The sequence below is a fragment of the Dinoponera quadriceps genome, unplaced genomic scaffold (assembly GCF_001313825.1).
Source record: "Dinoponera quadriceps isolate SergipeBrazil2010 unplaced genomic scaffold, ASM131382v1 scaffold1565, whole genome shotgun sequence".
Lineage (NCBI taxonomy): Eukaryota > Metazoa > Arthropoda > Insecta > Hymenoptera > Formicidae > Dinoponera > Dinoponera quadriceps.
The window spans coordinates 2654400-2666276 of NW_014556124.1; the positions used below are offsets into that span (position 1 = coordinate 2654400).

The following is an 11877-nucleotide window of genomic DNA, read 5'->3' on the forward strand; positions in this document are numbered from 1 at the left end:
ATATATATATATATATATATATATATATATATATATATATCAGTCGCTTTATTTTTTATACGATATAAATATATCGGACGATAACGCGCAAAAGTCGAAGAAGGTTTAGTACGATTTAGAGCGAAACTAAGTGGGAATCAAGGTTGAGCCGTATCACGTGTAAAGTCCGCTATTATTCAGAGTGTACAGCCACGAAACGACCTAATTAAACTGCCCTCCTCAAATAGACTATCGAGATTGCTTGCTAATGACACCTCGTTTCGTATTAGTTTGAAACACTAACAAGAACTATTCCACCGGAAAAACGCGAGAGCCGCAACGCAACAGTGACTCACAAGAGGCGCATTCGTGTGTCGCGCGATGAATAACATCACGCTGAAATTATTTCTCCCTTCTCCGGCGCAAAAGGGGGAACGAACATGCAGAAAATGAGAGTCACGCGAAGCGCGCCTCGTCGAGGGAGAAAATTCACTAAGCCCGTTAGAAACTGCATTCGCGCGCTTGAGGCCAACTGTAAAATAATCGCGCCAGGGTAATACAGTACACACCGAAAGACGTTACGGGATGATAGTTTCGCCGACAATGAGCGGCGGATGGCGTTTCCTCGGTGTGTCATGACGACACACGGACACCGTCGGGGCGACGGTTTTTACACGTGACGACGAAATCGCCGCCGATAACACGCTGACCGCATAAAAGAGTTATCGCTCCCGTTGTTATAAATATTCCTCACAGACGCGCAACGTTGTTCTCCCGCTCTCTGAGGACTTTGTAAAAATAATACGGGAGTATTTTCTCGCCGGCCGACCGCGACTAAGAAGGCTCGGAAATTCTCGCTCGCGGGACGCTCCGATGATGATTCACGAACGGAAGTCATTCGGCGGGGATCGCTCGTTCGCTCGAGCTCTCTAATCCGGTCAGAGGCTCCAACGAACGCTGAATTTCAATTGTTTACCGTTCCCGATGGAAAAAATGTCGCAGCGGGATATTCATTTGTCGCTCGATCTATCTATCTATCTATCTTTCTCTCTCTTTCTTTCGAGCGCGCGCGCGTCGGACCATTGTTCCAGCGTCGATATATCGTCCGATCAAGACAATAGCAAGGCGCGCAAAAGGATTCCGACGATGAGCCGACGTTTTGAGTGACACGCCAGGCGGCATTGTTTCACACCTTTTTTTTTTCTTTCTGCATCACGGTGCATCAACCGGTGTGATAGGTTCACGGTCAAGAGAACGACTCCGAATCCGGCAAAAGGAGGACCGACGGTTTGTCCCGCGGGCAAACGTGCGGCTTTTCGACGAGCCGACGAATGTTAATCGACGGGAACGATAGGCAAACATGAGTTTGCAATCCGCGACGGCACTTCGCTAATGACGTTGCCTATTTTTAGATCGGTACATTCAAATTTACTCGCGCTTCCCGTAGAAGATAAAAATCGTCGATTTTAATTTCATCGAATGTCAATGAGTCAAAAATCGTAATTCTTCCTGATATCAGGTTGATGCAAATGTTCGTTCCGTTCTTCAATCAGTTCTTCGCCCGAAAATCCCAGAATTTCTACCGGATCATGGCGGCTATCGGAGAAATGGCAGCTCATTGAACAAAAAAAGGCGCATATACTTCCTGGTAAACTTGTGGTTTAGATTTAAACTGATGATGTAAAAATTGTGTTTTCTTATTCATAATTAATCACCAAACTGATGGTTTTATAGTGGCAACTTTAAAGTTTAATGACTAACTACGAAAATAAAAATAAAAAAATAAATAAAAACCTAAAAGACAAAATGAAAAACCGGATTTTGGAGAGAAAAAATAAACAGGCTAGCTTAACTTTTGGAACGATTGTGAAGAACAACCTCAGTGCTATTTATACGTTTTCAATCATGTATCAAATTTTCATCATCCTTTTTCTCGAAACGTACTCCGTGCAGATTGTATCCTTCTTGCATAACTACGACTATTTTATTCGTCATACAGCATTTCTCGTCCAATTCTGAATTGGCGGTCGGCGTTTTAAGAATTAATGAAAGAACACAGAGTTCTGTCACACGGTGGACGATAACGAATCACAGTTTTTTTTTTTCGCACAAGGACACCAACACGTCGCTCAGATACTTTACCTTGGCATCCAGGAAGCGAAGGCGACGTAGAGGACCGGCATCTTTAAAACTTCCGTCCGTGCTGCGACCTGAATTGCAATCAACGGGAGACGTTCGATGACATTCGGTCGTGTCGCGCGCGAAAAATAACCGCGTATCGAAAGCGACTCTCGCACGACGACATCGAGCCTTGTCGAGCGTCGCGCGAGCAGCCGGGAAGAGAAAATGTCGATTTATCGAAGCGGATATTTCCAGCGGATAGCGAAGTTAGAATACGTGAGCGCGTGTTTTCGCGCCACGGCCCAAGATGTACAGCTATATTTAAATCCCCCCCAAGACCCCATTTCGACGACGACGACGACGACGACGACGACGACGCAGTACGCTTATTTTAAGTAGGATCATCGTTACCACCTCGCGCGCGCGCAGGTCGTAATAACAGTCGTTGAGTATTTTAACGTAAACATTTACGTATTGCCGTCCGGATGATCGATGCGTCCGCTTGCGCGGATTTAGATAATCATTATCTTTCGTTAACTACACAAAGTATCGTCTCCGCATCGGTTGCGTCTCGAGACGCGTTGCCGAAGCTGCACATTTATTTTTTGTGGCTCGACCGCAACTTTTTTACGCGGGCTCACGGGAACTTAACGCGTCTCGTTCACCGTAACGCGATTAGAAAGTAGCGAGCGCGCGATCACGCTAATTGCGCCGCTGGATAGCTTCATTTCGAATATTAACCTTGTTAGCGCTTTTACGCATTCCGCTAACAACTCGACCGACCACAACAGCAATAATATAACTCGGCAATTATCACTTTCGAAACACGCTCCTGCGGAAAACCCGCCGGGAAAACACTTTCACTGTGTACGAGAGCGATCAACCAACTATTAAGAAAAATTATAACGGATCTTAAGGCGAGCAGCAAAAAAGAAGATTGCAGTTTAACATTAAAGAGATACTCTCTCTCTCTCTCTCTCTCTCTCTCTCTCTCTCTCTCTCCCTCCCTCCCTCTCTCTCTCTCTCTCGAACCGAGACAAGGCAAAACTTCAGCCAGAAAATAAATCTCTCGTCTAGATAAAAGGCTTTCAAATTCAGACATCCTCGATTATGCAATCGCCGAACGGAAAGATGCACGAAAGTTTCTCGACGAGAAGAAGGAAAAGGAAAAAAACAGCTGAGCTCGGCGGAAGCGGAAAAGATGGTTTCGGTAGGCGTTTTACGATTACTCGTAACTCTTCTCCCTTTTCCCCCCTTCGCCAATGCCCGCTCGCGACGGTTTCAGCTCTTATCGAGCTGTGCAACCTTGACCTAAGCTGAAGCTTCGGTGACCTAAACGCGGTCGAGCGGTCCCGGCAGAACAGATCGCTGATGAATAGCCCCGTTATGCTCCCACGATGGTGATTCTGCGATTTTCGCGGAAATCGCGGGATCACGAACAGGATCGCGCCGCATTGGAGCGAAGGAGAATGATCGGTCGCGTGAGACCCAGATACCTAGTTTTTCAAGTCCAATCAGTGTTCATCGAATAATAATTTGACGATCGGGAACGACCTGCGAGTTCGTCAAACAAAGTTTCCACGTAAGAAACCGCGTTCGTTGAATAAAATATCGTTAAGGAGGTTCGAGCGTTTGATGTATATATATGGGTAAACATGTAATATATACATGATACAACGTTAGTCGAACTAACAATGCGTGACAGAAATGTCAATAATCTTGACCGTTTCGTTTCCGAGACATTTAATTATAAACTTGTACAAAGAAATCTCATAATACACCGAATTTCTTCTAATTTGACATATCTGTGCATAAGATAGAAATTTAAGAAACTATTGTAACATTGTAAAAACAAATACATATATATATATTATAGACAAATTTCAGAATTATGCCGTTTTCGTTTTGAAAATACAGCGGTGGAAAGTTTATACTCAAATTAAAAATTTGATGCTACTCTAAGGCCCGGTTTTTCATTTTCTAGTTGACTTGTGATTCAGATTTATGTAATTTAAACTGATGATAACGCAAAAGTCGTGTTTTTCTATTCATAGCTATTTATAATTAAATGAATGGTTTTGTAGTAATAACTTTTACATTTACTATTAGAGATTAACTATGAATAAAAAATCATAATTTTGGCATTATCATGAGGTTAAATTCAAACCACAAGTTAATCAGAAAATGAAAAACCAGGTTCTTAAGGATAGTTTGCACCTACTTAAATGGTCTGTAGACCAATAATGATCTATTTGAACGATACTAACATTTTTTAAGTTTTTGAACTTGTAATTTCTAAGATTGAATTTTAACGCTATTTTCAAGAACCCATTTTATTATCTTAGCTCCTGCTGTGTTATAGAATCAAAAGTTTAACACAGAGTCAAAATTCCAACTCGGGTAATTTATATTCGAGATATACGTATACATGTATTTAAACATAAGCATGTATTTAAACATTTATATACTTCTTTCCATTATCAGTGCATCTCTATTGGATTAACTGATGCATTAATACAGTATTAATAAGAAAAATAATAAATATAATATTTTCGTATTCGTAATATCGTGTACATGTATTTACCTAAGCTTAGATTTAAACTAACATTTATTACTCAGGTAGTGAGATAAACGTATAGAGACGTAATTTTGCTCTTTAAATATATACATTTCTGAGAGCCCCCTTGATACGCCACTGGAAATACAGTACTTAGTGAGCGAACCTCCTTAATGACTCCGGATGAGCAGCTCGCTTCGCCGAACGTTCTCGCTTTCGATCGACTCGCGCGACTCGAAAACGATCGACGCCTAGATTGGATCAGATTCGCGCTGATTGGACGTCAATTAAAAAAAAAAAAAAAAACGGATCAAGGAAGTCCGTTGCTCGCGAAGTTTCGGCCGTGAGCCGTATGAGAAATGCGCGAATTCCTCTGCGAAGCAGACGTAACTGGCTTTCAATTATGTATTAATTCACCGCGACTCGGACGTGATTTCTGAAATTTGTTATCGCCGGAAAGAAATCGCGTGCGAAAACGGACCATCGTCGAGTTCGAAAAAAAAACACCGCTCGATCATGATTATTTGCGTTGCGAGCAAACGGGGGTGTTTTATCATCCGTCCGTGATTTGCGATCAGCGATTAGCGGGAAGTCTCAGCGCTCGACGACACTTTTCTGCAAGGATCGCGCGCAGAAACCGGAAATTAAAACACTGCTGTAATCTCCCCGCGTTGAGATTTGTGTTTACTCTCGGCTGCGACGAAAAACGAAACTCGACGGATTGACTGACGTCAGTCAATCAGGTTCCTTACGGTATCCCGAGAATTCAATTGCGTTAAATCGTGGCGGTCTCGACAAAGAAAAAAACCGACGGATTACGTCTACACAATTCGCGACCGACGCGAGTCGGACTCTCACGACGAGCGTAATCACAATACCGCGTTGCCTCAAATCGTCATCATGACGCAATTGCGAGTCTACGTGCCGTCCGTTGATACTGCCATTCTGAAGCTGTGCGCGCTCCAAAGTCGAGAGAAAAAAAAAGTCCATCTCGTCGCGAGCGCCAAAGACATCCGCCTCTGTTGAAAAGAGGCACGCGGTCATCGTCGCGCTCACTCACCGTCCTTGCGCCTTTGATCCTTTCGATCCCAAGAAGCGCGATCGATAGCGTTTCTTTCGAGCAGGAAGCGGCGCTCCGCAAATTGCTATCATTTATTACGACGCGGACGCGAACGGTATCGCGTATCAGGCAAGCAAGCAGACAGGCAGGTAGGTAGATATATTTCAGAATTTCGCTTCGATAGCCGCGAAGTCGCTGCTTCTATCGCAGTCACTGACCTAGAAGATCAGGAAGTAATGCTGAGAGAAATTACTACTATTCATTAAGCAGCGCTCGACGGACTACGGGCTGCCTCTTAGGCAGCCTTATTAACGGAGAGAAGATGTATAAAGAGTGTTTTAATTAATCCGGTAATTCGTGCCCGCATACCGCGTGATTCATGCTCGCGAGCGAGCGCGCGCGTGTGTGTGCGCAGCTGCTCCGGATAGCACGACGACGGATAGTACGAAGCGTGATGAGAATGTAAATGTTTTCGGGCACGGTCTGCATCGAGCTTGCGCCGGGCGATTCTCCGTTTCCTATCCTCGCGGAAACGCGAAGCGAGTCGCTTGGATTTTACGGTTATTTAACGTTGAAGTGACGCTTACGGGGATTTCGGGATTGAAGACTAAACCGTCGTAACTTTTATATCGGCGAGGACGAGTTAAATTTACTCGCCACCGAAGTTCATCGGATGTCTGTTGATCGGCAAAATTCTCTCGTCACTGTACACTTCGCAACGCGATTGTTAGTTTAAAGGGGAAGTTCGCACTTAAAACGTCGCTTTGTCGATGATTTTTGGATTTTTTTTTGAACTGTAAGACACAATTCTGAAGTTTTGTACATTTATCTATGTTTGAACTATATACAGGGTGTCCGAAGCTTTCTTTTCAATCGCACGTGTGAAAGTAGAACAGGTTAAACCGAGCAAGAAAAGTTCTCTATCATGTTGCAAACAACCACGCTAGATTTCGAGTTATTTCGAGACATCAGTATATTGAACCTTGAATCTGCCGCTAGGTGCAACAGCTGTCATATACTTGTAGATTAGGCCACTCTGAACAAAAAAGTCCCGTACCATTTTGCAAATTTCTAAGTTATTATTTAAAAAACCTTTTATATATTACTATTTTCAATCATTAATAACTCGAAATTTTGTGTGGTTGTTTGCAAAATGCGAGAAGATTCTGCTCAGTTTAACCCGTTCTACACACGAGCGATTGAAAGAAAAGGACACCATGTATAGAAATTTCTACACATTATTATTCTCAAATCTTCAATATTAAAAAGTTATAAATAATTTTGTGCAGCATTGAACGAAAGTTTTGCTTGCTACGATTTCAAAGATTATAGGTTTCTGAAATAAAAACGGTAGAAAAATGATTAAACTATAAACTTGTGGCTACCGTCCTTACCACAATGCGGAGCAAAAATTGATTTTCGACAAAATAAATTTTTGACGATAGGTTAAAATAGAAGTCGAATTTTAAGTTTTTTTTAACCAGTTTTTTTCTAACTTTAGAAAACCTTAAAAATCGAAATATTAAAAATATTGACTTCGGGTGAGATAGCCACAAGTTTATAGTTTAACAATATTTTTGCCGTTTTGGTTTCAAACGCCTGCAATGTCCGGGATCGTGATAACTAATCTTCCACGATCAGCCTTAGCAAAATTATTACAACTCTATTAATATTGAAGATAATAATGTGTAAAAATTACAATATATAGTTGAAGCAAACGAAATATTCAAGATGAGAATACCTCCTTAAAGTGAACTTACAGTGGAGAAAATAGTTTTGCAACGCTAAAAAAAATTTTTACGATTACTTAACGTCTGAAAAGATAATTTATGAAGGATAATTAATATTCCCAAGTATATTGTTATCTTTCGAGCCATTATCTGCTGCTGTTTAAAATATAAGAAGGAAATGAAAAAGAGAAAAAGATTGGGAAGCACCGTTTGCGAAATATTCTGCGAACGCGCGTTACTACATCGCCTATGAAATTTTCCGCGTAATGAATGGACGTGAATCTTCAAAGGGCATTTCAATTAAGCTAAGCCAAGTTGATGCGTGTGAAAAGTGTCTGTGTCGTTATCTGAATCTAGAATTCCACCGCGTTATTGCGGATCCCATCATCGATAAAACGCGAATCGCCGTGAACGGATGAAAGCGCTACTGAAATCCGAGTTATTTAAAATGCTGCGTTGGAAACACAACACTAATTGATTGATACAATTTCGACCTCGGACAAGTTAGCGCTTCATCAGCAACGTATCAATTTAATAAACGACAACAGAATTTAAAATAACCCGTAAAAGAGAGCACACACGCGAAAATATTATTCTTCTTCGAAAAAAAAAAAACGTGGAAAATATTTTCTAACGTTTGAAAATTGAAGTTTAAACGTGCGGATACTAAACGCTTCTCGTTCCTGTGTCTCTTTTGCAACTGAACCGTCTGATTCACTCGGCCTGTTAGCAGGCCATTATTCAGCGATAACACTCGCTTAAATAAACCGATGGACGTTGTGCGCGGCGAAACAGATTATAGCACTATAAATAAGTGTTCCCATAATGATTCAATGCACTTCACGGGGCTTGCACGCGAGGGAGGCGTTCGATATCCTCGACTCAAATTCTTCCCGCCAGCCGATACGAACGCGATTTTAAACTTTACGTAAGACCGCGCAAAACAGTGAAACGGAATTCAGCGAGAGCGGAAAAAAACAGTGAGCGAAAATTCATGCACACGGCGAGAGGATCCAGCGAATCGCGTTCGAAGATGTCTCGAAGATGCACCGTCGCAGCGTTAATCATCTTTCTCCATCACATTCTTCGACACGGCTTCCTTTACATCCGAAATAACACCCAGGCGAGTTTAGATCGCTCGGAAGGTTGCGGCAGAAAGGAAAAAGACAATCATTTGGAAGATAAGTCGCGAAACGTCGATTCGTCGGCGTTCGTTATCTTTTCCACGACGCGACGAGGAAATCTCGAAATAACTATCGCGAGAGGTATCTCCACGCTGCAGCGTCCTGCCTTTTTATCGGTCCATAAATCGCGCTAGACAAATTTGTTCCCCGATAAATGCGACGTCACACAGGTGACACTTCGCATTGGCACTCACGTATATTTCCCTTTTTGTTTCTCTCCCTCTCCCTCTTTCCCTCTCTCTTTCTCTCTACCTCCGTAAATCGTTTTGAACAATGAGGAGCAAGAAAAAAGGTCTTGGAGGAACTTGTTGAAGCTCGAGCACACGGATCACGACTGACAGCCCATGAGGAGGTTTCATGGAGGAGCTCTATTGCCGGTTAGATCCGACGTGGGAACGGAGAGGGAGAGATCGTTCGCGGCATTGGCCTCGATGAAGCTACCGCCTGCCTGCCTCCCTCCCCCCCCTCTCTCTCTGGCGCGCACTCTCCCCCTTTTTTCTTGCAAATTTCTCTGACAATGAGATAGACGGGCAGGGAGAGGGCGCGGGAGAGGGAGAGGACACTTATTTGCACATTAGAGTTAACGGTCCAAAGGGAACAATAGTAAAATATAGAAAACGGTTGGTCAGAGCAGCACGACTCTAACCGGACGATGCACGGAAACGAATCGGCTTCGAGGGAATTTCGCCGGTAAAATACGCAGAGCGTTAGACGACCTGCGTACCCATATTTCCCGTAGAGTAAAATGTCGAAGTGAAGAAGTGGTGGTGAAATGCACGAGAAAAAATATCGCCTGTGTTGTGATTTAATTGAACGACGCCACCAGCTCGTTGGATTTTTCAATAAGATTCGATAAAACCATAGGAGCGATAAGATAATGCGATTCGAGTTTTGTTTTTTTCTTTTACCTGTAATCGAGCGGAATATTGAAAACGCAAGAACGAAGGCAATTTCATTTGCGAAGAAAATCTTAATCCGAACGCACACGTGCAGCCAGGAAACAACGTAGTTTCTCTAAGTCGGATTGAAATATCGCTGATACCTGGCTGTGTATGGCCGCGTTTAAGAGTGGAACGAATCGTGCATTGTTGAAGATAGTGGGAGAAGCATCGTTCGATTCGAGCAGAGGTCGACATGACTTACCTGTACGTTCCCTTGCTTTGTGGGCTCTCGTAATCGATACGTCTGCGTTTATGCTCGTACGGCGATTCCATAGAACAATGTGAGCGTGTTCTCGAGTGGCTGCGAGAGCGGTGACGCCTCCTGCTTCGCGGCATCTGTAAAAATAAAAAAAAAGACACTGTAGACACCCTCGTAACTCTCTCATACGAATCTCCGTCCTCGTTGCGACGCGCAATTTCACGAAGAACGAGATGTACTCTCACACGCAACTTGCGATATCGACTTGCGAGACCACTTGAAACCAACTTCTTACCGAAGCCTCTCGGGAAAGAAAGACGGATAGAAGGGGGAAGGAAAGGGACAGAGCAACGAGCTACACACACGATATATATATATATATATATAAGTGAACAATCTATAACTGTACGAGCGTAACGTGGAAGAATCATTAATCTTGTGATGAGATTTTGACGACTCGCGCGCCGCCGCTGGGCACAAGGTTGGCTCGTGATGTCGTACACACTTTCTACACTTTCCTATCACACTCCCCCCCCCTTTTTCTTATCTCTTTCCCTTCTTCTCCCCAGGAGCCGTACTTGTTCCGTTTTAAAGCGACAGGAAAATCGTCTTTTCTACTTGGCGCGTAGAAAGTGTACGCGTTTGTGAACGAACCCGTAGCAGCGAAAGGACTCGGCACGTTCCCTCCTCCTATTATCCGGAGGACCGTTTGCCGACCGTCCGAGCGTTGATCGAGTCGGTTTACTCAATTTCCATTTTCCGTCCGTGTTACGGGCACAAGGCTGGGAGTAGGGACAGAGTGGGAGATGGTAATTTGGAAAGAGAGAGAGAGAGAAAGAGCGGATCGTTAAGAGCAGCATTCGTCGACCCGGACGCGTTTCAGCTTACGAAGATAATACCGACGTCGATTAGCGTCGAACCTGATTAATTCAATTTTCTCGTCCCCGTCGATTTCACTGCTATTACACGGCCCGAACTACGCGGCTACGTGTCGATTTTATAAACGTTAAAGCGCGATTATCTCTTGAACCGACAACTGGAAGCAGAACACGACGATTCGGCCAAAAGATACTTCCTCTCGAAGGAAACTGTACGCAATTTCCTCGTTTCGTGTTTCGCAACAGGTGTTCTGCGCAAGGCTGTCTGAAAATCCATTTTTTGCCGACTCTTGAATGAGTCAACACGTTCATGTTTTTCTTTTTTTTTTTTAATTTCACAAGACTTTACGGCGAATTTAACCAGCCAGACAGAGCTCGCTGTGTCAAATCGGCACGCCTGGCACGTCGGTGGGTTCTTGTTCTTCTTACGTATGAGGCGACATAGAAAACACATGTAGACTCAGACTTTGAACTAAAGAAGTGGGGAAAAGTGAGAAGCACGCGCGCGCATACAAACATACACACGTATATGCACGTACACACAGAGCACAGTAAGCGTAAATAAAACGGGAAAACATGCGGTGATTACGTAAGTCTCGAGTCAAGAGACTATCAAAGCGTCGCAGCTTTTCAGCGGTTAAAGACAGAGAACTGTGCGCGCGTGTGTTAGAAATCGTGCGCATCGTGCACTGTACAGTTACGCATGTCTGCGATAAATCTGGAGAACAATGGATCAGTTTCGAGCATTATGTGCGGGTGCGTGCGAATTACAGTTTATGAAGATGAGGCGAGACAAGATGGAGGGTACACGCGCGCACACACACACGAAGGCCGACAAGCGCGCGCGCGAACCGAGTACGCAACTTGACGAGGAGGAATCGAGCGGACGGTTCGAGCGAGTCTCGCGGAAAGTCTCTCGGGGAAACAGGAAGAGCACGAGGGCGAGACAGATGCGCGACAATAGCGTGGTCCAAATCAAATGGAAAGAACACTGTGGGAGCCGAGGTTTCTTTCGTTTACATCACTTTTCTCTCTCTTACTCGTGTCATACTGCGTACGGGAAGATGGGCGCATACTTACGTTGGAGAGACGGAACAGGCTCACTTGGTCCCAAATGAAATCGAAGACTGACGATATCCAGGAGCGTGAAGATGATGCTTGCGGTATGACACTGTTTTTCGACAACGACGTGGACATCGGCTCAAAAAATTCTGCAAAACGTGGGCAG

At 43.8% G+C, this 11877-nt stretch overlaps 1 protein-coding gene across 6 annotated transcripts in view; it reads right to left on the bottom strand.

The window, feature by feature from the left end:
• The window catches only part of LOC106746683 (serine/threonine-protein kinase Doa), a 37213-nt gene that overhangs the window by 17908 nt on the left and 7428 nt on the right, over nucleotides 1-11877 (bottom strand). For 4 of the 6 annotated variants that reach the window (XM_014623488.1, XM_014623489.1, XM_014623495.1 and 1 more), the window contains one exon: nucleotides 9775-9908. In XM_014623488.1, coding sequence (XP_014478974.1) covers nucleotides 9775-9908 — 134 coding nt within the window. Of the gene's footprint in view, nucleotides 1-2121; nucleotides 2178-9774; nucleotides 9909-11729; nucleotides 11862-11877 lie in introns of those variants that run through there. The other 2 variants (XM_014623491.1, XM_014623492.1) reach the window with 2 other exon arrangements.